The sequence below is a fragment of the Acanthaster planci genome, linkage group LG10 (assembly GCF_054643075.1).
Source record: "Acanthaster planci isolate LZ-2023a linkage group LG10, COTS_SCS, whole genome shotgun sequence".
Lineage (NCBI taxonomy): Eukaryota > Metazoa > Echinodermata > Asteroidea > Valvatida > Acanthasteridae > Acanthaster > Acanthaster planci.
Genome location: NC_141786.1, coordinates 707945 through 732610, shown reverse-complemented (window position 1 = coordinate 732610; position 24666 = coordinate 707945). Strand labels below are relative to the sequence as shown.

General features: G+C 40.0%; 1 protein-coding gene and 2 pseudogenes across 1 annotated transcript; all 3 read left to right on the top strand.

The window, feature by feature from the left end:
- The first annotated feature begins 136 nt into the window (after positions 1-136).
- LOC110988933 (uncharacterized) lies at positions 137-24152 on the top strand. Its single transcript, XM_087142290.1, has 18 exons — positions 137-295; positions 9791-10564; positions 10821-11150; positions 11519-11683; positions 13597-13716; positions 13939-14123; positions 14405-14454; positions 15581-15686; positions 16033-16139; positions 16368-16461; positions 16787-16937; positions 17702-17768; positions 18217-18283; positions 19470-19555; positions 19964-20090; positions 20295-20336; positions 23444-23525; positions 23731-24152. The coding sequence occupies exons 1-18, from the start codon at positions 220-222 to the stop codon at positions 23784-23786; spliced, it is 2685 nt and encodes an 894-aa protein (XP_086998416.1). The 5' UTR covers positions 137-219; the 3' UTR covers positions 23787-24152.
- On the top strand, positions 2663-4313 carry LOC147797552 (uncharacterized; annotated as a pseudogene).
- Positions 6175-8568, top strand: LOC147797551 (uncharacterized; annotated as a pseudogene).
- Positions 24153-24666: the final 514 nt, after the last annotated feature.

The following is a 24666-nucleotide window of genomic DNA, read 5'->3' as shown; positions in this document are numbered from 1 at the left end:
ACCATCCACGTGACGGGCTTTGAACGAATAGAAACGGGTAATTGCCTATTACGTTCTGCTGATGATTGTAGCCCTGAAAAGCAATATAAGGGTGAGTCATTTTAGAAGAACAGTATATGTGCGTAAGAGATAGCGGATGCCGTTCCATACTGGTACCGTGAATTGGCAGCTCGGAGGCCAAGCTGGTCTAAGGAGAAGACTGTCGCTTGGTGTTTCACCATGTATCTTGTGTCAGCGTTTCTCATTTCTGTGACATGGATGGAGTGGATGCTTCAACTCTATGGTGCTCCCGAAAGTAAGTCGTTGAATATGTAAATACAATCATACTTTTCAATAAAACGAATATACATGAAATTGTACATGCGTTAATATTATTATTATTTCATTGTTGTTCGTGATTGCTTGTATTGTTACTAAAGAAAACAAGTTCCTATCAGTGCAATGGCAACTTAATTGCAAAACACGATACATACACACGCACACCTACAAAAATCGATCGTGACTGTCGGAGTCATCTTGGAACATGTTAACCTTTTCCACTTACTAAAACATTTGACCAGCAGCGAACATTTCAGTTGTTAATAACGTTACTTCATAATAGTTATGCAAACGGATTCTTTTCATTTATCAAATATTAATAAAAAATGGATCAGATCTGTTTGAAAAAAAAAGGTGACCTACAAATTGAAAAAATGTGGGTCCCGAAACAAAAAGCTGTCAAATTTTCAATTATCATCTGCAACACAATGTTCGACTTCGCAAAGGAAAGGCTGTTTCACCGTTTATTGGAGACGCTGTCAATTCCTGGAAAGCAAGAACGATGTCAGAGAGACAACTTTGGCTCGCTGCTGGATACAATGAACAGAAAAATCATAACACCTTTTTGAGAAAATAAAGAAACCGTCCAGCACAAAAGGTAAAAATAAATGACGCAACATTTAGTGTGCCCGAACAACCTCTTCCATTTTCGTGTCCATAACATTTAATGGATCTTACGGTTAACATGACTGAGCCATCATGAATTATCCATCCAATTATTGTAAGCATTTATTAAAATTCAGCAAGGTACTTCTTCAACCTAGCTCACTGCAGTTTGAATGTAGCTGCGTTGTAAACGGAGTATAGCTCTTTAGAACTACCAGTGCTAAGGCAATTCAAACATTCCACAGCTTGACAATACAGAGGTTTTTAATTTTAATTTTTATTTATTAGCAAAAGGAAACACTGTAGGAATAAAACTTAACAGCTTATGATGTCAGACAGGGATTTGTGCACTATATATTAGGTAAAAGTAATTGGTATAGGATGATGATAGATGTTGGTCACGGTGTCCAAATTGTTATTTCTGTTGTCGGTTGGACTTCTTAGTACCTAACTGCTTGGTTGAAATCACTCAACCAAAAGAGTGTTTGACTGACACCAACCTCATTGGTTAAACTGGGCATTGGTCAGAAGAATTTGTGTTCAGAAAGCGAAACCTTGTGGTTGTTTACTTGTCTGCATAGGCCTAATTAGAGCGATTATGTGAACTTTTCTTGCAGCTTACAATGTACTGTTTGTTGGCTTAATACAAGGTTATTGTTTGATAAGAGGCCGGGTTAAAAAAATAATTTTGAGGTTAAGATCTCTTTTCTGTTGCAGTGACAGGTAATGTCAATGTGATTTAACCAAATCAATCGCAAAAACCAAATATTGAATCATTGCGCAAAAATATTTTTTTTCATTTGATGAGTTTAAACTCACCCATCCAGGGATTATAATGTGTTTATAGTTGGTTTGTTGACCAACATCGAATGATGGATCGGTTAAATATTCCTAACGTAGGGAAACCATTTGGCTGTATGGCTGTGCTTTTCCTTTGTGTTTGAAACACAGCATGTTTTCGAAAGCATTAATATTCATAGAGAATGGCAATTAAACTACAATTCAGAGTATTTGTGACCTCGACAGACCCTGCAGTATTTTTGAGTGCTAAAAGTAGTGAAATTTATGGTGCGTCCAATTGAACTTGGCAATGGAAACCATTATTGAATTTGTCAGCAATGTTACATAAACGCATTGCGCGTATTCAGTACTTATACCAGTTGGCTTATTTTGGTAGTGAGTCGAGAGGCGGCAAAATGGTATTTCTGGGGTTGAAACGATCGTCACAATTTGTCTTCTGTGGACGAATCCTTCCCTTGTCGCAGGAAATTACTGTGCTGACGTTTTCAGTTCCTCCCGAACCTAGACTGATTTTTAACTGATGATGCAAAAGGAAAGGAATAACGGGAAACAGGCACAATATGCGAAACTGGTACTTCGTTTTGCAGTTCTAAAATGACTTGTAACAATGGTGACCCTGGTGAATAGTTTCAGTCACTGAGTACGAGTGTCATGACATATGATATTTTCTACCGTAAAATACGACAAATTTAGTCAGGGATATCTCATTTGAGTGTCTTATTGTTTTAATTTTTAATAATTACCCACTCAAAAGAAAGCTTGCTGAATTAAGAATTGTATGGAATACCGGATAGAACCATGGTTCTCGAAGTTGAAATACTGCATAGCTGGGAGTCTTGTTAGGTAAAGGCAATCAGAATCAAAGACCAAGTGCAAATGTATTGTTACGAATTTTGAAAGAGCATTTTGAAAGATATGGGCCCGAGCTGGACTAAAAGAGGGTACAAGTTCTTAGCAACTTCACTTGAGGAGCTTCACTAGCTCACAAATTACTAGGAAATGCATCACTTCAAATACAATTAACACTCCCAGCCAATGACTTTTTCAGGCAATGAGGTGGTCACCGTGTTTCTGCTCAAGGAGGATTCGTTAGATCACGGAGCTATTAAACACAGCTCAATGGTTAGAGAGAGCGAAAAGATCAATGAAGGTGCGCATGCTGCAATGCGAGGCGCGTTCGGGGATGTTGATCTGTATTCTAGCGTTGTGTTTTGAGGGCGTTTTAGCTTCCCGGGTAATCACAGGTTATTGTAGCGTAAATGCGACTTAGTTTAGTTTAAAAGATTTGGTCAATTTAGGGGAATCCGTGTTGTGTGGGAGTTTTTTACACGAGAACAAAGGAAATACCCCACAAGTGTACATATGTAAGGGTGTGCGCGTTCGTGTAACCATGACTTCTTCAACAGTTGATATTCTGCCAAGGGTGGTAGATTTAATTTTGTTTGTAAGGGAAAAACATAAGTGTACGGGGGAAAGTGTGGGGATATGATTTCTTTAAGAATGGATATGTGCACAAAATCGCATTTGAAGTTTTGAAGGATGGCCAGGTAGAAGTGCAAGCAAAATGCTACAGAAGTATGCGAAAAAGCAGTGTACCACATTCCCTGAATGCGCACTTAGAACAGAATGGTTGCATAGCAGAGAGCAAATGCAGCCGTGTACCTGGGTTCGAATACTTGTATAACCCATTTACAGTCATTCCTATTTGCGTACCTAAACACAGAATCAATGGTGTCAAATAAAAGTCAAAAGGAGGTCTTTAATACACAGACGCAACACAAAAAAGGCAATTTGACTATTCAGGCATTACTATTCTAATAATCAAATTATATTTCCTATTCTTGTTTTTTTTTCTTCAGAATAATATTCTGCATTTCTTTTGGATAAATATATAAACACATGCAGTTATAAAGTATATCAAACTGGGTCTTCTTCTGCATATAATAGCAATTTTATTTTAATTGATCTTAATTTATTAAATGCACCATTGAAAGATATCCCCGTGTATTATCTGAAAAAGTGTTTTTGGAAAATTTACAGACGGCCTACTTCCCCATTTTATTTATTAGGCCTTTACCTCCAACATTCATTCCAACTGATTATCCAACAGGCTGTCAGGTATTTGCTCCCATATAATTTCCCTGATATACACCCTGAGACACTAACAAGAACTTGGTCTGAAGGAAGTGCCGGGGCATTTGTCCTGACGTACAAGCCTGCCACAGCAATGGCACAAACTTCGTGGATGTAAAATCCAACCACAACCTGTGACCGGCTTGATTATGGCATAGCCCAAAAAAATCAGGAAACGGCAGCCTGTTTTCACAAAAGTGACTATGCAAAGGTAGTGTACCATTAAAAAATTATCTACATTTGTATGCATCTGAATAGAATTGAACAAGTATGTACATAGTTGAATAGAGCAGAAACCATGTATCTACATGTACTTTTTGACCATAAGAAATCCATTACATTTGAAGAGTGACATCTTGTCAGCTTTTCTTGACAGTCCCTTTATTCATCCTTGTGCATGTTTGTTTTTGATAGCAGATTCAGTCCTGATCTACCAAGATAGTAAAATTTAACAAAGATTTGCTCTTGTAAAATGTTTCCCTTGTTCAGCAAATTGCAGTACACCAACCATATTTCATTAATACTTCCAAGCAGACTGGCTGGAAATGTTCTGGCGACTAACTTGAAACTCTGCATTCTTTAAATCGCTCTCTCAATGTGTACCCGGTGACTGGCAATCTTCCTAGAGACCATAACATCAGCTGGTTTCACTTGTGAAGACGATGAAGCTAATGGATGGATGTTTGCCTTCAAACCAATTTTTTAACCATCCTCATCTATTTGAAAACCTTTATCCACCAGAATTTCATCACCAAGGTAGACTTTTCCATGTTTTATCAGGTCTTGAAGGAGCTTGAAAACATGACCTTTCTGGAATATTTCTTTGTCAGAAATAGACCCTGTGAACAGACTTGTAAACATGATAGACCCACATGGATCGGTTGTAATCAGTATATTCAAGGTGGAGCTAAAAATTGTAAAATTGTGATTGAATTTTGAGAGAAGTTGGCCTTTCATTTTTTACGTTCAGTGCAGTCCATGATAGCAAGCGTTGTGGGAAATGCTTCCTTAACTTTTCAGGCATGTGATCAAGAAGAACATCTCTGTGTGGCCATGAAAGACAACCTAACCCTTAAGTACATATATCTTATCCAAGTATTGAAAATTGTGGCGGAATCCTCCCCTAGACTCGCAAACGTTGTCGTCCACCTGGGGCAGGCGACTTCCTTTGGGCGAACTTGGGAAGGGGCGTACCCTGAGTAAGGCCTCGGCCGTACTACGAGCGGTCTAATTAGAAGGCCAGGGGAGCAGACTAGTTGCAGGGCAGTCTACCACCAGGCACCGGGGCACACTCTCACACGAACAAAGGGGTTGGACTCTGGGACAGACCGATGTATTTATTTATTATACACGTAGGTGCTGTCTTATTAGGTGTCTGTTCTGCTTCTGGGTAACGAGCAACTCAATAATGAACAACTGGGCAGATTCCTCCTTCTTGCCTCCACTTTAGGGTTCAGCTCACCCTGGCGCACGGCTCGGCTCGGCTTCATTCGGTGCAAACCCAGTCACTAGAGCACAAACGCGGAGGTTGGGCGCAAGAAGAAAAGTGCTGCGCAGCGTCAGCAAGCGTGCAGCCCGAAAGAGTGCTGGGACGGAAGAGGCAGACAGCACGCAAGCCACACGCTCACATACCCGCGCCGGGTACCAACGCCCAACGCAATTTGTGCGCAACACGACGAGCTTGAGCATGAGTACCAGCGTCCATAAACTTCTGTAAAGCTCACAACTGTTCAATAATTAACTCTCCCGCTACAATATGATACTTGTAATTTGTATACTCACACAAAAACCTTAAAAGCAGGATGATATAGGGTTTGGTTTGCATTATTCATGCATAAATCAATGAATTATGATCTAAGCAATGATATTTTGTGCGATGCTATTATTACTTTCTTTGAAAAGTACGAGAAAACCGGGTTTACAAAGTTGCGACAGGCTACTCCGCCAGTGTAATTTTACCCTAATTAACATAAGTCTTCGCGGGGGTATGACGCAGATCGAGGCACATGTTTGCCTAGTTGCGTGGTCCGACGTAGCAGAAGCCATATGTTTGTGTGCCAAAGCCGCACGAAGGTACTCCACGTTTTGGGGTCTAAACTACAGTTTTTGAGCCATGCCGACGAGGTGTGTTGCTGCTGTATGCAGCAAAACAACCAAGGATGGAATGTCTCTTCACTTGGTCCCAACCGATCCAAACTTACGGAGAATTTAGACAACTAAAGTCAAGACCACCAGGGCGAAGTGGGACGGGCCCATTCGGCCCTGTGCAGTGACCACTTCGAGCCGACGTGCTTCGAAAGCGGTTTGCATGGCTCCATGGGCATGACCACTAAGAAAATGCTCAAAAAAGATGCTGTTCCGACGCAATTCCCGCCGAACAGAAGCCTAGACTCGGCTGACGACGATGGAGACGGCACATCGGAGATATCACGTTCGGTCATTTTGCAAAATAGATGCGGTCGGCGTGTGTACGTATATATACATGGATGTGTATACGACGTGTGCGCGCAGAGATATACGCAGTGCTGGGGCCCTGTCGGTTCGTCTGGTGCCCAGACGTCATTTGGCATCACAGTTTTCGAGTGCCTCTGTTTGCGTCACGGAATTTAAACAACAACCGAAGCTACAAAGCGGGGTCATTGTTTTTTTTGGGGGGGGCAAAATAAACACACAAGCAATGGACACAAATTGTTCTCACTTTTATTTCACACTTTAAATACATAAATCGGTGTATTTATACATAAAATTGGGATATTAGAAATTTAGTCCGCATGCTGCCTTTAAAGCAAGATCCTTCAATTGAAACCCATTTCGCAATCAGCACAAACTGAGTACAACTGGTCTTAAAAAGACAACTTTATGTATGCTGATTTTCTTCTTTATACTCAAGTTGATTGTTTTTACATCAGGAATTAAAAAAATCGAAAAGCTCATTAAAAGCGTTGGCTTTGAACTCTATGTAGTTTTTGAAAAGAACCTTAACTTGTGATTTTAGGACAGTCTTGACACTAAAGTTTTCACAGCTGATAACCTTGTCTGATGGCTTTAACGATACCCTGTTTGATTTACCCGTCTTGAGTGCTGCATTTTCCCTCTCTAAGCCACGAATTAACGATGCCGTTGATAATAGATCAAGCCCAGATTGTGCTGGAAAAAAGACACAGTAAAACAAAGAAGAGAAATCAGTCATTGCAATTTCATACAGGTGAACGACTTGAGTGAAACACCAAGCACAGTAACAACACCAACTAGGTCATCATATGGAAACAATATGTTCCATGTCACACGAGTCTTATCTTCAACTCTTTGTTTGAGGACAATAATACTGCCACAGCAGCGACTCAAGCAGAGGCAGGAGCCCTTGAGCAAGCCACAATTCATCAAGCAAAGTACGAACTATGGCACAAAAGCAGAGAATGCAGACTGACTGCCTCACAGTTTGGTAGGGAAGTTATCAGGAAAAAAAATGTCAATACAAAGTTTTTAACTAGTTTTTGCTCTTCCAAGCTGTTTCTTATGGCAAAAACACGAAAGTGTTGCGAAGGAGGCTTATTTGAGTACAAACGATAATCTCCATGTTCATGACTGCGGCCTGGTTGTTAATCCTGCTTATCGTTTCATAGAAGCCAGACCAGATGGCAAGGTATGTGATGGAGGACAAACAGGACTCCTGGAGATTATTGAGGTGTCCCTATAGTGCAAGAAACATGACTGTTTTAGAGGCTGCAGATGGAATTTCAACTTTTTTCACGGTAAAATATGGAAATGGCACGAAGCTAAAGGAGAATCACCCATACTTTTATCAAGTGCAGGGACAATTAATGGTGACTGGAGGACCTTTCTGTGACATTGTCGTTTACACAAGTAAGGACATTCACATTGAAAGAATTCGGCCAAAGACACAGATGTGGAAAGCCGTGCTTAATAAACTGGCTTTGTTTTATAAGCAACATGGCACAACATTCCTGGCCAGTGTTGAAAAAATAAAGGGGAACTTACAAATACTAACGTCTGAAGTGGGATTTTCATCAGGTGCATCTGTTCCTGCCTCTGTCATTTTTGTTTGCCTCTTTGGCTTTAATTCGGCCGACTGGCCACTGTAAATTTGGAAACCAAATATACATTAAATTCAGGTATCCTTGAATTTTACTCCATCACATTTTAATTTCAAACAATGTTCCAAAATGCCAGGGTAAGATCAAGACGGGGCTTTGAACTCGTAAATGACCTTTATTTCCTTGTAGAATGCCACAATGAGAATGTATTGTACTGGTGCTACCACACCAAAACAAGTAACATTAGTATTGTGATTGTCCTGCAACCAGATTGTCAAATATTTTATATTGCATTGCAAATGATTACAGGTTTTTGCAAAGCTGTACATAGGTGTTGCATATGCTAGAAAGGGAATATGTGGAATGATTGCTTTTTCTTTAACCAGTTAACAACAGAGTGAACATTTAAGTAGGGCCTAGGCCTAAGTGATTAATCTTCTTAGTTGGAACTTGGCTCTAGGTCCCAGACGTTAACAACCTTCCGGGTATTTTCTTTTTTTTTTAACGAGTACATAATTCATAGTCAGAAAAAGAGAAACAATAGATTATTAATTTGATCAATTTTTTAACGTGCTTGGCGTTTGCAATTAATAACAAGCCTACCTTAGAACAAACGTTCTTGTCTTTTTTGACCTTGTTTACATTCAAATCTGAATGGGGCCGAATTAATCCATCTCAAACATTTTTCAAGGTTAGATTTGGGCTTTTGGAAAGGGAAACAAATGTGATCACGTTTGACCAAAAAATGGCCGACAACTTCTATTAGCAACTGTTACGAAGTTTCCGTGGTCACTTGACCGAAAGATAGGCTGGAAGGGTCCACTGGGTATGCTGAAAAGGAAGACTCGCCTCGAGATCCAAAACCATTACCGTTTTTCAGGTTTTTGCAAAGCTGTACATAGGTGTTGCATATGCTAGAAAGGGAATATGTGGAATGATTGCTTTTTCTTTAACCAGTTAACAACAGAGTGAACATTTAAGTAGGGCCTAGGCCTAAGTGATTAATCTTCTTAGTTGGAACTTGGCTCTAGGTCCCAGACGTTAACAACCTTCCGGGTATTTTCTTTTTTTTTTAACGAGTACATAATTCATAGTCAGAAAAAGAGAAACAATAGATTATTAATTTGATCAATTTTTTAACGTGCTTGGCGTTTGCAATTAATAACAAGCCTACCTTAGAACAAACGTTCTTGTCTTTTTTGACCTTGTTTACATTCAAATCTGAATGGGGCCGAATTAATCCATCTCAAACATTTTTCAAGGTTAGATTTGGGCTTTTGGAAAGGGAAACAAATGTGATCACGTTTGACCAAAAAATGGCCGACAACTTCTATTAGCAACTGTTACGAAGTTTCCGTGGTCACTTGACCGAAAGATAGGCTGGAAGGGTCCACTGGGTATGCTGAAAAGGAAGACTCGCCTCGAGATCCAAAACCATTACCGTTTTTCAGGTTTTTGTCACTCTGCGAAAGCTCCTACAAAATGAATCGTAGCAGTAACGTTGATGCGCCTGAAGTCGCTTGTCCAAGTGTACGGTTTTTTAGGTACAATGCGTACACGATGCGTTCATCCGTTTCACTTTCACGGACACAAACCTCAACTCCATTTACATAACACAAGTTTATGTTTAAGTGGCGATTTTGACAAATACGCAACGCCTGCGTAAGAGTTGACGTACATATGGAAAGGCGCATTAAAACATAAGCACTCCTTTCTCGGTTGACAGCCATGTCACCAGAGAGTACTTCATTTTGCAGGTAGCATATCATGGTCGTTTTTGAACCATGCAACTGAACACAGGAAAAATTGCTATCTCTCTTGTCTCTTCCAATAGCAATCCATGAACCCAATCTTTTCCTTTATTTTTGGTCAATCAGTTTCACCTCCACCCACAGTGTACCACTGGTCTCTTGGAGATAACGGAACGGTGAAATTGAGAGGAGAAGATATCTGCTCCACTGCCGAATACAGTGGTGGTGGCATTTTGCTCCCAACCTGCCTGCAAAAAGATTGCAAGTGGAAAATGGTACCTGCTCCAGATGTTGTGGAAGATTCCTGTGCATTACAGATAAGTTGTTGCAACTGTCGCCGTAGGTGTTGTTACATCGATATCGGCGATTTTAGCAACACCTGTGTGTCGGATCCAAGCAGCTGCATGTCAGATGGTGTTACGTGGTCAGTCTGGCTGAAAATATGTGATCAGCCACAAATATATGACAGGAGACTCCCTGTTATTCTTTCTGAACATGAGGAATATGAATACAGTTTTATTCTGTGGTACATGTACGATGACCATGTAGTATGCTCTGTTCGAGATAACAATACAGAGTTATCGGCTAGCATCAATGTGACCGCCATCGTTCCCATATCGACTTGGTTCCAACTGGCGTGTACGTTCAATTTCTCGAAGCTCAATGTTGAAGCTGTTGCAGTTTATGTCAACGGCTTACAAGTTCAATCTCTATCAGTGGATCTTAACACCTTGCATCACTATCCTAAGTATGGATACTGGATTGGGGGAAATCATTTACTAATTTTGCCTTGGTATTACTATCATAGTGACATATCGTTGTCCATAAGCAACCTTATTGTGGCAGATGGAATTATGGGACAAGATGACATTCAAAACCTGTTCTCGTGTGGATCCATAGGTGAGTCTAAATACAGATCAAAAGTTGATTTATTTTATAAATGGGGAGAGTGTGATACTGCATTTAGAGCACATGGTCGATAACGGACGCAGAATTTCAACAATTAAATGCCAAATCGTAGGACGAGTTTAAAACTCCTACCAAATGTATACCAACGATTGATTTAAATTATTATCAAAAATAGCACCACAGAATAAAATCTAAATTCAGAAACAGAAAGTAATGCCGAATGACCCTCTTACCTCCCCATCTGAAGATTGGAGTCTTCAACTTCGCAGTTTGGTGAGTGTCCCTATCAAAGATAACGCACAGAGCATCCGCCTCAACTGCACGGCCAGTGCAGTCACCGGCCCCTCCATAGCCTGGCGCCTCTACCAACCAAAGTGTGACCTTTGGAAAGTCTTACACGGCGGTAACGACTCTGACAGCTTGCGTATCTATAATCATAGAGTTTCGTCGTGCGTGCGGACGTCCTCTTTGACGATTTCTTCTTACCGGGAACGAGGTTATGCTGGCTCCGTTATTGAATGTTCAGCGTCTACTCGAGGGACCTCAACGACCAAGTTTACTACCTTTACCATTGCAGGTTGGCTCTATTGGCATTTCATGAAAATAACTCTTAGGATTCGTGCTTTTTAAAATTAATGTTCGATAAGGTGTAAAATGCAAGTGCTATATTACAATGGAGCAAAAGCCAGCAGATTGGCAAGTTTAATGCCAACAGTTTGTTGCCATGGGTCAAATATCACGGAAGATGACACAATCGCAACCTAACAAAATAAAAATTAAGTAATCGCTTCAAATATGAAGTTGAATGACCTTTGTAATGAATTAATGGGAGAAAATTATGAATTTGCAAAGTATTGTTAGATCATGGTGTTTTTCCTATGTCTGCAACTTCAATGTACATTTTCGTCTGTAATACCGTTTCTCTTTTGTATTTTCTCTTTTCAGAGGTTGGTGACGAATCCCAAATCTTCCTTGGTGAAAATGCCACACTACAAGCTCCCCTAGAGGCAGCTGTACAGGACGAAGGCATACCAATTGAAATTTTCAAGAACATAGATAGCAAAAACGACATCTGTGGCGGTAGAAGAATATATGCAAAGGAAGACAAAGGTAAGTTAAATCCAGCAAAAGGTGTCTCGGATTGAAATTGTTCAGATCATTACAGACTTCATGCCAGTTCCAGATACCTCTGAACTACATACTTTATTTACCAGTCAGCCAAATTGAATTTACAACGAGGAAAAAAGTCATTACTGTGAATTGACCCTACATATAAAAGCAATTGAACAAATTTCATTCACATTAAAGCCAATCTACTGATTAGGATAAGAAGTGATGTCTCTTATCTTTCAGTTTGAAGGTAAATACTTTCATCGGATGTGCAATGGGATCAGCAGCAAACCCAGAAATTTGCGACATAGCTTTACATGAATTTGAGTCGGAAATCTCATCCCCCATGGACAAAATCCTATTCTGGGCTAGATTCAGAGACGACATTCTCATCGTCTACAATGGCCAACGATTCTTTCAACCAAATTCGCTCACCACATGAATTAACTACACCCTACCTTCAAATGCACTTTTGAGGCATCCGAAACTTCCATTACTTATCTGGACCTTACAATTTTTAAAGGTCCGTGTTTCCTCTCAAACGTACGTACCCTGGATATGAAAGTATTCATGAAACCAACGGAACCGTTGCAATACCTGGACAGATCTTCATCCCATCCACAACGTATCCACACGTATTCCACGGCTTTATCAAAGAAGATATCCTGAGATATGCCAGAAATCCAAATAATGAGAACGATCTTCTACAAAAAAAACACGAAGTGTCGCAGGAAAACTATTGAAACGAGGCTATAATCAAGCCGAGATTCAAAGATCGATACAGTCAATTGATTTCCGGCAACGGTAATCTATGATTCACATTGAGCGAATAGTGAACAGGGGTGAACGAAACAGAACTCCCACTCGTCTTCACCACTATGCACATTCCTCAAAGATATCAAAAGAGCTCTTCTTAAACACTGGCACCTCATCTCTGGCAACCCAACATTAAAGGAAGTTTTCCCAAAACCTCCTTTAGTTGCCTACAAGGTAGCCAAAAAAATAAAGCCAAACTCAGCTACACGGAGGACGATCATTCCTCCACACCTGAGGAATCTGATTATGCTCTAGATTTTCTCATTTCACTTTTGAATGAACAAACCCATTCAAACTAATTGTGCACAAATATCATGATCAGAGAAATGGTAATCACCCTTTCCGTCTAGTGAGTGCAATTCCACTCACTAACCATACCTTTACACCCAGATTCATATCTGAATCAAGCGGCTGATGAGTCTCCAAAGGGACGAAAATGCATTCCCGCTACTTTCTCAGCTACAACCCAACCCACAGCTTGGGTAAACATGGTTTTGGTCTACACACGTTTAATTCTTATTATTTCTACCCACCAAGGCTCCATTTTAGTCTCCATGTAGAAATAAATCACACAGTGACACACCCTCCAATAAACGTGTTTTTTTCGGAAGCACCCAAAGTTTATTCGTTTGGATTCAATCTATAAGAGCGAGCATCTCTGAATGGGATAGAGCCGTCACTTTATTTCTATGATTTGTGTTTAAAAGAACCCCAACACACCAACAAACAAACAAACACCCCAACAACCCAACAAACAAACAAACAAACAAACACCCCAACAAACAAACAAACAAACAAACAATCAACACCGACCCACTGACCTGATGCTTGGTACGCCCTTCAGTCATGCAAATAGTCTGGCAACATCAATTTCAACAGTTGACAGACTATATAAAAGACGTAGGTAACACGATTTGAGATAGCAGGGTTTACACATTTTTCAGACGAAAGTGCAAACATTTACATTCCTTGTGATAATAAAGTACCCACAATACACAGGTGAAATCGAATTGGTACACAAGTGTATCCTAATATACCTGCCATGTTTTCGTCAGTGGCAAGTAACCAGTCTGTATGCTTTCTGTTTTTCTCAAAAGTTATAACAATTGCTCCTTTGATCGTGGACGAAGGCGAGTACCAGGAAGTAACTGCTGAGGTGGACGGCCAAGTGTATGTAGCAAATATCCCCGGTCTCCAAACAGCAGAGAATGTCACCTGTGAGTAGATGGTTAAAGTTGAAATCCCATCTGAGTTCCTTTATAATGTCAGTAGATAAAAGCCACCTGACGTACTGATCTTGAGATTCAGCCAATGGGACTCGGTGCAAACCTTCCAGTCTTTGAGATGTAACATCTGCTTTTGATTTATTTCTGGGATCTAGCCTCCCTGCTAAGATACATCACGTATTTTGGTTCACAAAATGTTTTTGTTCTCTACAGTAATTGTGGTAGTGACGGTGTTTAAATTGCCGAACAACGATTCGCAGTTGAATGTCAGTAGCCCGTCTGATCAACCGATTCGATTTGGAAGTCTGGTTGTTGGTTTAGATATAATCGACATACAGGGAAATGTGTTCACAGAATATGAAGATGAGCCTGTCAAACTTACATTTCCTGTTTTAGAGGTAGGCCGTAAATGCAGATTACATGGGTTTGCAAATTTACACAAAAATACAAGGTCTGATTATAGGGCCCTAGTAAGTTTTCTGAATTGTATACCAGAACCTTTTTCGTCGACTTTGACGGTCTTGCGTATCGGTAGCCTTAAAAACCTGAAGAATTTAAAACAATAAATTAAAATGGGGTGGTCTATTCATTGCAAGCTCCTCCAACAAAACGTAATGATTAAGTCTTCATGCTTATTCGCTGAAACAACTGATTTATCATGGCCTGATTTATTTTACAGATTCAAGACATGGAAATTCCTATTTGCTCTTTTCGGTCCGACGAAGACGAGTAAGATATGTTACTATTTTATTTAAAGCATTATTTAAAACGTGGGAGAATGGCTAATTGTATGCAATGATTCCGTCGATGTTTTCTCTTTGTGTTCGACAAAGGTGACTGATTCCTTGCTGATTATGCTGAGTTTGTCAGGAGTCGTCATTATAACACATTTGAATGTACTTTCTACCATAGAGGAAGGACACAGAAGGAGCTACATCTCGGGCACGTCAAAGTGCTCGACGATCATCGTCGCCTAGTCAGACGAACAATAGTAAACATTCCAAAGCCGGGCAAGTTGGGCCAGTAATATCCTAATAACATTTGTGGAGTTTTCTATGCAATTAACTGCAACTTGTCGCAGTTGCCGGAAATAGAAATAATATATATTTAAAAAAAAAAAGATTTTGATGCACTTTTCCGTTATCCATGCAACGCTTGTAATTTATTTCTGTCACTCCAAAACATCAGTTTTCAAAGTCTTTCTACAAATTTGGCTAAGACGAGCCAAAAGACTGGCCTTTTTCACAAAAGAAAAGAAAAACAAGAAATCTCATGAATCCCTATTCTATGTAAATTCTGTAATAAAAATTATTTAAATAAAAAACAAGATCTAATAAACAACTTGCCTATTCCCAAAATAAGTCCAAAAAAGAACGCGTTCGATAAGGGCTATAACTGCACATGAATACTTAGGGTACACGGCCTACAGGCAACTGCGCTAGCATTCGATTTGATGTTGCTGTCAGATCATACCAAGCACCAACGGTTGTATGAACATTCAACTTCCTATACTGCAGTACACAACGTTTTAAAGATGCAGATTACCATCGAAAAATTGCGGCGAGGATCATCTGCAACAAAGGGGTCTTGTGGTTGTGAAACAGGTGGTGCGTGGCAAGCGTTCGCAGCGCTCTTGCTATGGACATACCAGACATGACAGAAAGCGGTAATTGGCCAGATGTTGTAGCCTGGGCAGTTCAAACTCCTTCTGTGTACTTCCACCATGTTTCTAGTAATTTATAGTGCAAAGTCCGTTGTTTTGATTTGTCCTGTGCTAAATAGTTGAAGGGCCAGAACAGCTGACGTACCACTGTTGATGTTATGAAGTTCTGTTTGAACTCTTTGGCCCTGGTAGGGACTGGCTAACCTATGGTTGTCATGTTGAAAGTATAATAGGCAACGACGTCATGTGTAGCTGCAATCACCTAACACACTTTGCAATCTTACTTCAAGTGGAGGAGGTGAGGTTTATGTTGATGGAATTCTGGCATTACTAACCTAAAGTACGTCCTTAGTATATCGCCTGGATTCTTCCACCATACTATTAGTTATTATTTCATTTTTAAAATATTAAAATCAGTTAAAAGAACGGATAACAATGAAAAGGTTCCAACAAAATGGCAACATTGGCAAGGGCCCGCCAAAGTGTAAATATCACTGTGGTATTAAGACCTGCTGATCCATATGTGGTCATCAAAGGAACAAGCAGTTATAAATATAAAATTAATTAAAACAAACAATAACGCACACATATAATGTGCCAGCCCTATAATTGGGTTTACGTGTCCGTCTTAATTACTTCCATAGATTACCCCGTACATGGACACTTCCCTTTTAAACCTCATCACACGGATTGGTCTTGGGTTGTCCATTGTCTGCCTCTCGGTTACATTGCTTGTCTATGCATTTTGTCGGTAAGTTATCAAGAAAAGTCAAATCACGAAGGAGGGTCCTATCACAAATCACCTATTGAAGCACCACTGATAAACACAGTTTTCCTGAATTAAACCACCCGCCACTACTGGCTAGTGGCTTGTGAGTGAACATCAGAGTGGAGTTCCTTTCAGATAAAGTGACCCTGACCTCTATTCAAGTGAAAACGTAGTGAACCTAATGAGTTTATGTCCTTTTGATTTTTCCAGCTTGACCAGTACCCGCATCATAACACACGCTAATCTGGCAGTAGCTCTTATGATATCTCACATCACGTTTTTATTCATTGGCACTGAAAACCCGGTAAGAATCTAACTAGATCAAATAGATGGAAGTCATCTGTGACGTCAGGTGACATTCCATTCCGTTACGTCTCGTTCAATTTCACGTTTATCTCCATACTCCCATCAAAGTGGTTAAATAAAAGATCACATCGGTCAAGGATTAGGTTGCGTCAGGAAACCATAACTCTTTTCATCAATTAACTATGGGCCTTTCCATGATTAATTAAATCTGTACAAACTCGAGAAGTTTTATTCCGAAATAAAAAGGCCCCCAGCTTCTTCTGCATAAAACATGTTTTATTCGTCGTTACCTTTCAAGGAAAGTGTGTTATATTTCTTTCCAGACTGCGTGTAAGGCAGTTGCCATCTTGCTTCATTTCTTCTTGCTGGCAGCTTTCACCTGGATGGCTCTAGAGGGCGTGTTTCTTTACATCAAATCTACCCCCACATTCCACTGGAAGATCCGACTTCCAGCGTGGCTTCTAATTGGCTGGGGTAACGCATTAATCTTAAATAAGGTTTTAAGAGCAATACTAACAGAGAAATCAAATGCCAGTTGCATAAAGACTTAACATTTACCGATTCTCCATCATTACTTGCTAAAATATCGTCCAATAAGGCAGAGAAACATGTTTCTGAGAACAAAAATGTCTGTGATCAGAAATTATGTGAAGAAATATTTGCCCTAAGAAGAGCCAGGACCGAGAGAAAGTCAAGGCGAGGCACAGTCAACCGTCAATATTGACCTCTTGCGGTGAAATGGCTGCAAAACATCTTTTGAAATATTGTCAAGTTACTTGATTACCAAAAGTATGTAAAGCACGCGTAATTTAAGTAATAAATGGATTGTTAATCACCCATGTACCCGGAACAAACAGATAATTGTAGAGAAAAGCTCTGTAATTACGATGTAGTATCCGTAAGGTTGGGATAAGGAAATCAAAATAATAGACCCATTCATGAACCCCCACCAATGACTGTTTCACCAATCACAGCTGTGATTTATGTTTGATATTTGCAGGTTAAATCCAGACATGCTCTCCGGGTCCGTGTAACGTAGCTGCTACGTACAGTACAGTACTAACTTTATCTGTTTCTTCCGGAGGGGAAAAGAAGCACAACTCCTCTGCCCCCTAATGCTACCGACTGAAAAGTCACATTTCATGCAAATCCATAGACTCCTGAATAATGCTGAGGAGGGTTTGGATATTATTACTCTTGAAAATAACAGAGTTACTTTGTTCTTCTGTCTGGATCAGGATGCCCCGTAGGAATAGTAGGAACTTCGATGGCTGTGCGTCTGCAAAGCTATGGTCGTGCAAAGAGGTACATTCTTTTTGCTACGAAAAGTTATTAGTAGGTGCTAAACATTAGAGAGAATTTAAAGCCATTAAACTGTTATGTTTCAACACAAAATCAGTATTAGGTATTGAGTATTAATTTAGAAATTCGTCCATTGCAGAAAATGTTACTCGTGCGACGGTCTCCAACTCTGCTAGGTCCTTTGCCAACTATAACAAAGAAAACAAAACTGAAAGACAAAACAACAACATAAAGTTGATGCAAGAAAATCAAATGACACGACGCAGGATATACAGATATATTTGGCATGACATTGCACAGTTCATGGCAATTATATGACAGCCGAATGTCATTTACAGAAAAGACGAATACTGCACTACAAGTTATTCCAAACCTGCAGACGGCAAACGGTTTATTGGATAGGAACAAATTGCGGTCTAATTTGTATTTTCTTGTCGTTATTTAACTTCAGCTGCTGGCTTTCATTTGATGGTGGCTTCGTCTGGGCTTTTCTAGCGCCAGTACTGTTTGTCCTTATCGTAAGTAGAAACTCCTCAAAATATACGCTATAGATTCCTAGAGTACTAAACCCAATGAGTACCCAGTTTATATCATTGCGTCAGTTAGAAATTATAAACCTCTTGATTCATACCTATTCGAATGCATGGAAATGACTTTCCAACGACTTACAATAGAGACTCAGCATACGGATCATGCAGGTATATTCGATCATTACAGGAGACAGCAATGTTCCTCATTCCTATATCTCATTGGGCTGATTTCCAAACGAAGGGGATTTCTTTTCATGTAATAATAGTTTTGTTCCGTTTGTCCCATTTTCACAGAAAGTGTTTTGCTTTACCAGTATCTCGATTTTCTTCATCAGCGTCAGCGACCTGATTTTGATTTTTAAACTCCCTCACGTTTGCAACTGACAGTCTGTATCTTTTGTACTCCAAAAACACCTGGGTCAGACCGACTCGGAATTTAGGTCCAACGGGGCCTGACCTTTTCCTGGTCAAATTATGACCTGTTTGGGTCATATTTGACCCCAAAAGGGTCAAATGTGCCCTTTGTTCTAAAAATGCTTAATGGTCCAAATGAAATCACCCGTTGTTATTTTTATGGTTCTCTCTTCCACTTACCCTCATGTTTGGCTCGGAGTAAAATAATTTTTGTAGTGCTTCCGACCATTTTTGGGAGTCCCCTATTGAGAGATATTTAGAAGAAGGGGACAAGCTAGTTTTTCTAGCCCGTTTCCCGACTGACCCATCCTCATCGACAAAAACAAACCCACTGAATTAACACGAGGCAATTTAAGCCTTGCCCCTGTTCCCCTGACTAACCCATCCTCATTGACAAAAACAAACCCATTGAATTAACACGAGGCAATCTAAGCCTAGCCCGTTCCCCTGACTAACCCATCCTCATTGACAAAAACAAACCCATTGCATTAACACAAGGCAATCTAAGCTTAGCCCCGATTTCCCTGACTAACCCATCCTCATCGACAAAAACAAACCCATTGAATTAACACAAGACAATGTAAGCCCAGCTCCAGCACCTTTTCTGTGTTGTAGATTACAAGCAGTAAACGAGGAGGAAGTTTCCAAATTATCATTTTTCTAAAGTGTCTTGTAGGAAATATCACTGAAAAAGTGAACACAACGTTTCTACAAAAAGAACAAAGTGTGAATCGAAAATTTTTTTCTTTAATTTGAACAGGGAAACAGCGTCCTTTTGATTCGGCTCATCTTTGTCTTTTTCTCTCTGAGGAGCAACAAGAAGAAATCGGAGGCGGAAAAAGTGAAGTAAAAATGCATTTCAGTTAAATATTGAAAACATTTCAGCAAACTTGGTTTATTTCAAAGGATAAAAATTAAAAACCCAAGCTGATCTATGAGTAATTTTTATATTTTAAGGTGTAAACAGTCGCCTATTTTGATGGGGGGAACTTGGCCCCCTTGACTGATCTTTTGGGTTTTTTGAAAAAGAACCCTTTACAGGTAAGAACATAATCGTAAAGCATAACATAAAAGCAAGGGTCCCCCCTACATCAAAGGCTGGATATATGCTGCTGGATGTTAACTAGCAATGAATGCAGAATAACAAAGGGGAAGGTCAGCTTCAAGCTGATGTATTTCGAGCGATGAATAGGCAAAACAATTTCAACCTACTCTTTTTGAAGTAATGATTGAATTAAATATCTGATATTGTAGAGCTGGTTTGCGGATGTTGATTGTTCTTGAACCTCTTCTTGGTTTGCCGTGGATTCTGGGCCTATTCTACTTTAACGGGAGCACTATTGGATTTGCTTATGCCTCTGTGATAGTAAACAGTCTGCAGGTATGATCCTGAGTAACAAAGACATCACCAAAATGCTTACTTTGTAGAACTTATCGACTCTTGTAGGGCTTCCTTTGAAACACAATAGATCCAGGATTAAGTAACAATGACTAAATTCTACCTAAAAGAAAAACGCTAAAAATATGATGTTGTACGTCTCAATGAAATGTAAACATGAAATGTGATTTGTTTTCTTTTACACAGGGCGTCTTTGTATTCATTTCGCAGTGCCTCTTCGACAATGATGTAAGTTTTCTTGTATATCAAGGCGCAACAACGATGCCTTTTTTCTTAGAAAAGCTTTTTGCAACTCGTACTCTTTTTGACCTATAAAAATCATATTTCCTTAATTGTTATTCCAGACAAATGCAATTTTGAAATATAAACAATGCCCTTGTTCTCCTGGACAACTAAGGGCGCTCATTTTGTGGTTTCATTTAGGGAAGATATATTCTAGTGTTTACGTTTTATTCAGATATTTACACAGAATTTAATCACTGAAACATTTCTGAGAAATGGTTTTGTGCCAGCGTATTAACTTACACTATAAAGTGACGCTTTATTAAAATAATAATTCGATAACGTACTACTAAAGAAGTGAATACCCACGCCAAACAATCAGCAGTTTGTGTGCAAAGTAATTCGACATTTAGGTTCCCCTCTGGGGTGGCGTCAGAGTTTTGCTCACGGATATATGAAAGCTTATATACTCATTTATTAAATGCCGAAAGGCTGTAAAATACTCTTCCAAATAAGGGGGAAAAATATGTGCTTGGCTGGTCTTAAACGTTAGTTCCAAGCACTTATTCCCGTTTATAAATTCCTTTTTTAGTCAGAGAGTCAAAAGAAGTCAATGTGTGTTTGCGTTCCATAATTATCAGGTCAATGCATGGTAGCATTGACTTTTACTAGTGTGCACTGGATGTGATATTTTTGGGTCAACAATTTGTTAAAATTTGGACGGGAAAACTGTCGAACTGTATAGTTGGTTTATTGCTCTCACTTCGCTCCATTAAACTTCAATGTGGGTTTGAAGAGGGTGTAGCTTAACATAATCGGTAGCATATAAGAGGCAAAGTTATAGAGGTGAAGTTATATGTACATGGACACATAAGTAAACTACGGTTTGGCACGACCATTGGAAATGCAAATCAGACGGAGTGGGTGCGGTGAAGGGGTATAGCATTGCACAACTAGGCTGCCACCATGGTGACTAGCAATGGCTGGACAGGTCAGCGGTGTTTTGCACCGACCGAACTGCCTCTCGGAACGCCAAGTGAGGAGCGCAAAGATTGAGTCGTCACACATTGGCTCAGCTAAGACACGGGGAGGACCGGGGTAGCAGGACAAGGGTGGCGAGGGACATGGCGTGTCTCACCCGGCAATCCGTTTGGAGGTAGCGGTGACGGGCCGCTGCAATGCTGAAACCGTCACTAGCTCCCTGGGCTAGTTAGCATCGCTCATGCATCGGTCCAAGCTAAACTAGCAGGGCTTTCTTTGGTCACATTGCTTTGTCATAAGAAACGGTTCTCAGAATAACCGCACACTCGTGGCACTGCTGCACTACGTAAGGTTTCTCTCCAACATCAAGGGTTTGGTCTGCCACACCTGACAGACAAGCTAGGGAAAATTTGCATTTTTATAGGATTCTAGAGGCTTAGGAATTAATAAAATATGAGCGTCGATGAAGAGCTCTACCAATGGAAATTTTCCATCTCAAAGGGTCACCTGACTTACTGCTAGAGTCGTGTGCAAAAATCTATGTCGTACGTAAAAATTTGAAACAGATAATAAAAAGTCACCTGTACAAAGTGTTTAGCCGCGTGCGTAAAAGTGCTAACCCAGTCATCTTTGGTGAATGACTGACAAATACAAAGCCTAAGATTTCATGATGTTACACGTATGTTCATGCCCCTCACTTAGTTCGTACTGAATCCTACTATAGCTTAAAGTCTGTGAACTGACTCTTGACTCGGACAGGTGGACCCCAAAAGTAAATAATCGATCAACAGCAAGCTCTGAAAAAGTTGCTTGCCCCTTATTTCCATACCGATTAGTATTTAAACACTCAAAGTCTCTTTTGATAACTTGCACACGAAAAAACTCTTTTCTAACGAATTTTTGTCCGTCTTTTACGAAGGTCCAAAGTAACAGACTTTAAACAGAGTCAGAAGTTTGAAGTGAAACCTACATTTTAGAAGGGATTTTTTTTTCAGTTTTGCCGGGTTTTCCCTGACATTTCTCTCCTTGTGAATAGTGAGGAATATCATGAACGCTCTAATGAGAAAGTATCATGCAAGAAGGAAACTGTATGGATGAAAACGGAACGTTTTTGTTTGTGTCAGATAGTCGGGCAATTTGACGTGATTGTACGTATTCGTGCAATGCAGTAAGCCAACTTGTACCCCACTTTCTTTGATTTTTCCGGCAATCTTTTATTCACACAGGAGGTCTTCAAGGGAAATGGCAAAACAATCGCCAAACTGGGGCACCACCGATAGACGTCGTCTGTTAGAATATTTTTTTCAGGCCGACGGCCTTTATGTCACTATTGCGCGTGCGCGAATACACAACTAAACGCATGCACAGTCTATGGGGACCGAACATACGTGATTAGCATTCCGGGGAGCATTACCAGCCACGTAGCCACGTGGAAGGGATGTTCGACATGCCAAACTGTGCAGAGAAAACGCATAGGGGTTAAAAATAAAGTAAATAAAATAAGCAACCCTCCGAAATCAAGGTACGAGAACGAGTAAACCTAGGTGGCGCTAGAATTCCAACAAGGAGATTTGCGGGTACGCAAAGGTATGATAGATTTCCAACGAATTGGTTCCAGAATTATGTGTTTATTTTTCCGAAAATCCCTGTCCATTTTTGGTACATTCCTTGTTGAAGTTGTCAAAAAGAATCCCCATGTAAGGATTTGTAACGCAAATTGTGCTTTGTGCGTGCACGAAGATTGTTGACCAATAACAATGGATCAATCTGTCTCTTCTCCGGGTGCGAGAGCCCCTTTTTAAACAGCGGGCATTACCAAAATAATATTACGGCACGGTAACAATACGCGTTGGTGACTAGGGAAACTGTCTGAACTGTTTATGAATGTAGCATAGTTAAAATTGAAAATCAACAAAAATTGTTGTATTTCAAAGACTTCATTACCCATTAATCCCTTCTGTATTTAAACAATGCCGCAGGGAAAACACAAAATAATGAAAGTGCCACTGCGACAATAACTGCGAAACTGAATAATTAAAAACGGACTATGTTCTTTAAATAAACTCAGGTTAAATTACCCAATTTTCTTCAAACCAGGTACCTATTTTAATTTACGACGAAATGTTTTACAGGTGAGACAGTCATTTCGGTCAAAGAGGTCAAGAGTTCAGGCGATCAACATTAATGTGGACTCAACAGGAATTTCAACATTGAGTAAGTCTTTAAAATGAAATAAATAACAGCAGAAACGACATAAGTAACCGTAACAGAATATACAACAACAATCATCAACGGCTATACAAACAGTTGATCATACCTGTAAAATACACACATTGAAAAGCAAGCCTAAAAGGGAAACAAATTGATACAGCCACAAATCATTTACATGTTTACTTTTTTGACTTTTGTTTTATTTCAGATGCAGCAGCCGTGCCAGAGTCTGTGACGGTGCGTAGAGGCGACAGTGTTGATTGAGGCACCTTCGCTTCGAGGCTGTATTTATGACAATTTGCTTGCACCGTTCGTAGGTATCCTTTGGCACTGCAGTAGGAAGATGACAAACCTGTCCTGATTAACGGTGCCCACACCGCTTTATATATGTGTAACATTGGTTTGTATAATGAATTGTGCGCCTGCTTAGAGTAGTTTAACTATATATTTCCCTAAACAGTAAAAACAAAATGGATTGCATTTTTTCCAGATGATTTTACCGACCTTACAATCACCATGAATTCAGTGATGATGATTTAGTGCAGAGTCAGTACGAATCCTTTGTGCGCGTAAAAAACAACCCAACAAACAAACCAACCAACCACCCAACCCAACCCAACCCAACCCAACCCAACCCAACCCAACCCAACCCAACCAACCCAACCAACCCTACCCAACCCCACCCAACCCAACCCAAACCAACCCAACAAACAAACCCAACAAACAAACCTAACAAACAAACCCAACAAACAAACCCAACAAACAAACCCAACAAACAAACCCAACAAACAAACCCAACAAACAAACAATCGAACCACTCCAGCACTGAGGTTTCTAAACTTTAGTTGTCAAGGGCGTTACCAATATCCGGATATGATGAGTGGAGGCACTACTCTATCGTCATTTTGTATGGGCAGTCTGCATCGTAGTTTGCTTAAAGTGTGTTACCAAAGCAAGAGATGCTCATGTTGATTCTCTTACTGTACTAACTCAAACGAGACTTGGACCACTGTCACCCTTTTTGGTTATATAGAAATATTGATTTATCCATTCTAGGGGTTTTAAGGGCTGTCCACTACTTGTGCTAATTTTTCAGAGTGCTTCACCAACCCATGGAGTAAGTGTGCTTTAAACCCTCTCTCCC

What these genes read in the sequence shown, in the direction of transcription:
- LOC110988933 (XM_087142290.1), top strand. Translation starts at nt 220, where the DNA reads ATGTATCTTGTGTCAGCGTTTCTCATTTCTGTGACATGGATGGAGTGG. An exon ending in ATATGCAAAGGAAGACAAAG is followed by an intron (nt 11,684 to 13,596) that starts GTAAGTTAAATC and finishes TTTTCTCAAAAG; the next exon opens with TTATAACAATTGCTCCTTTG. An exon ending in AGTGCCTCTTCGACAATGAT is followed by an intron (nt 20,337 to 23,443) that starts GTAAGTTTTCTT and finishes AATGTTTTACAG; the next exon opens with GTGAGACAGTCATTTCGGTC.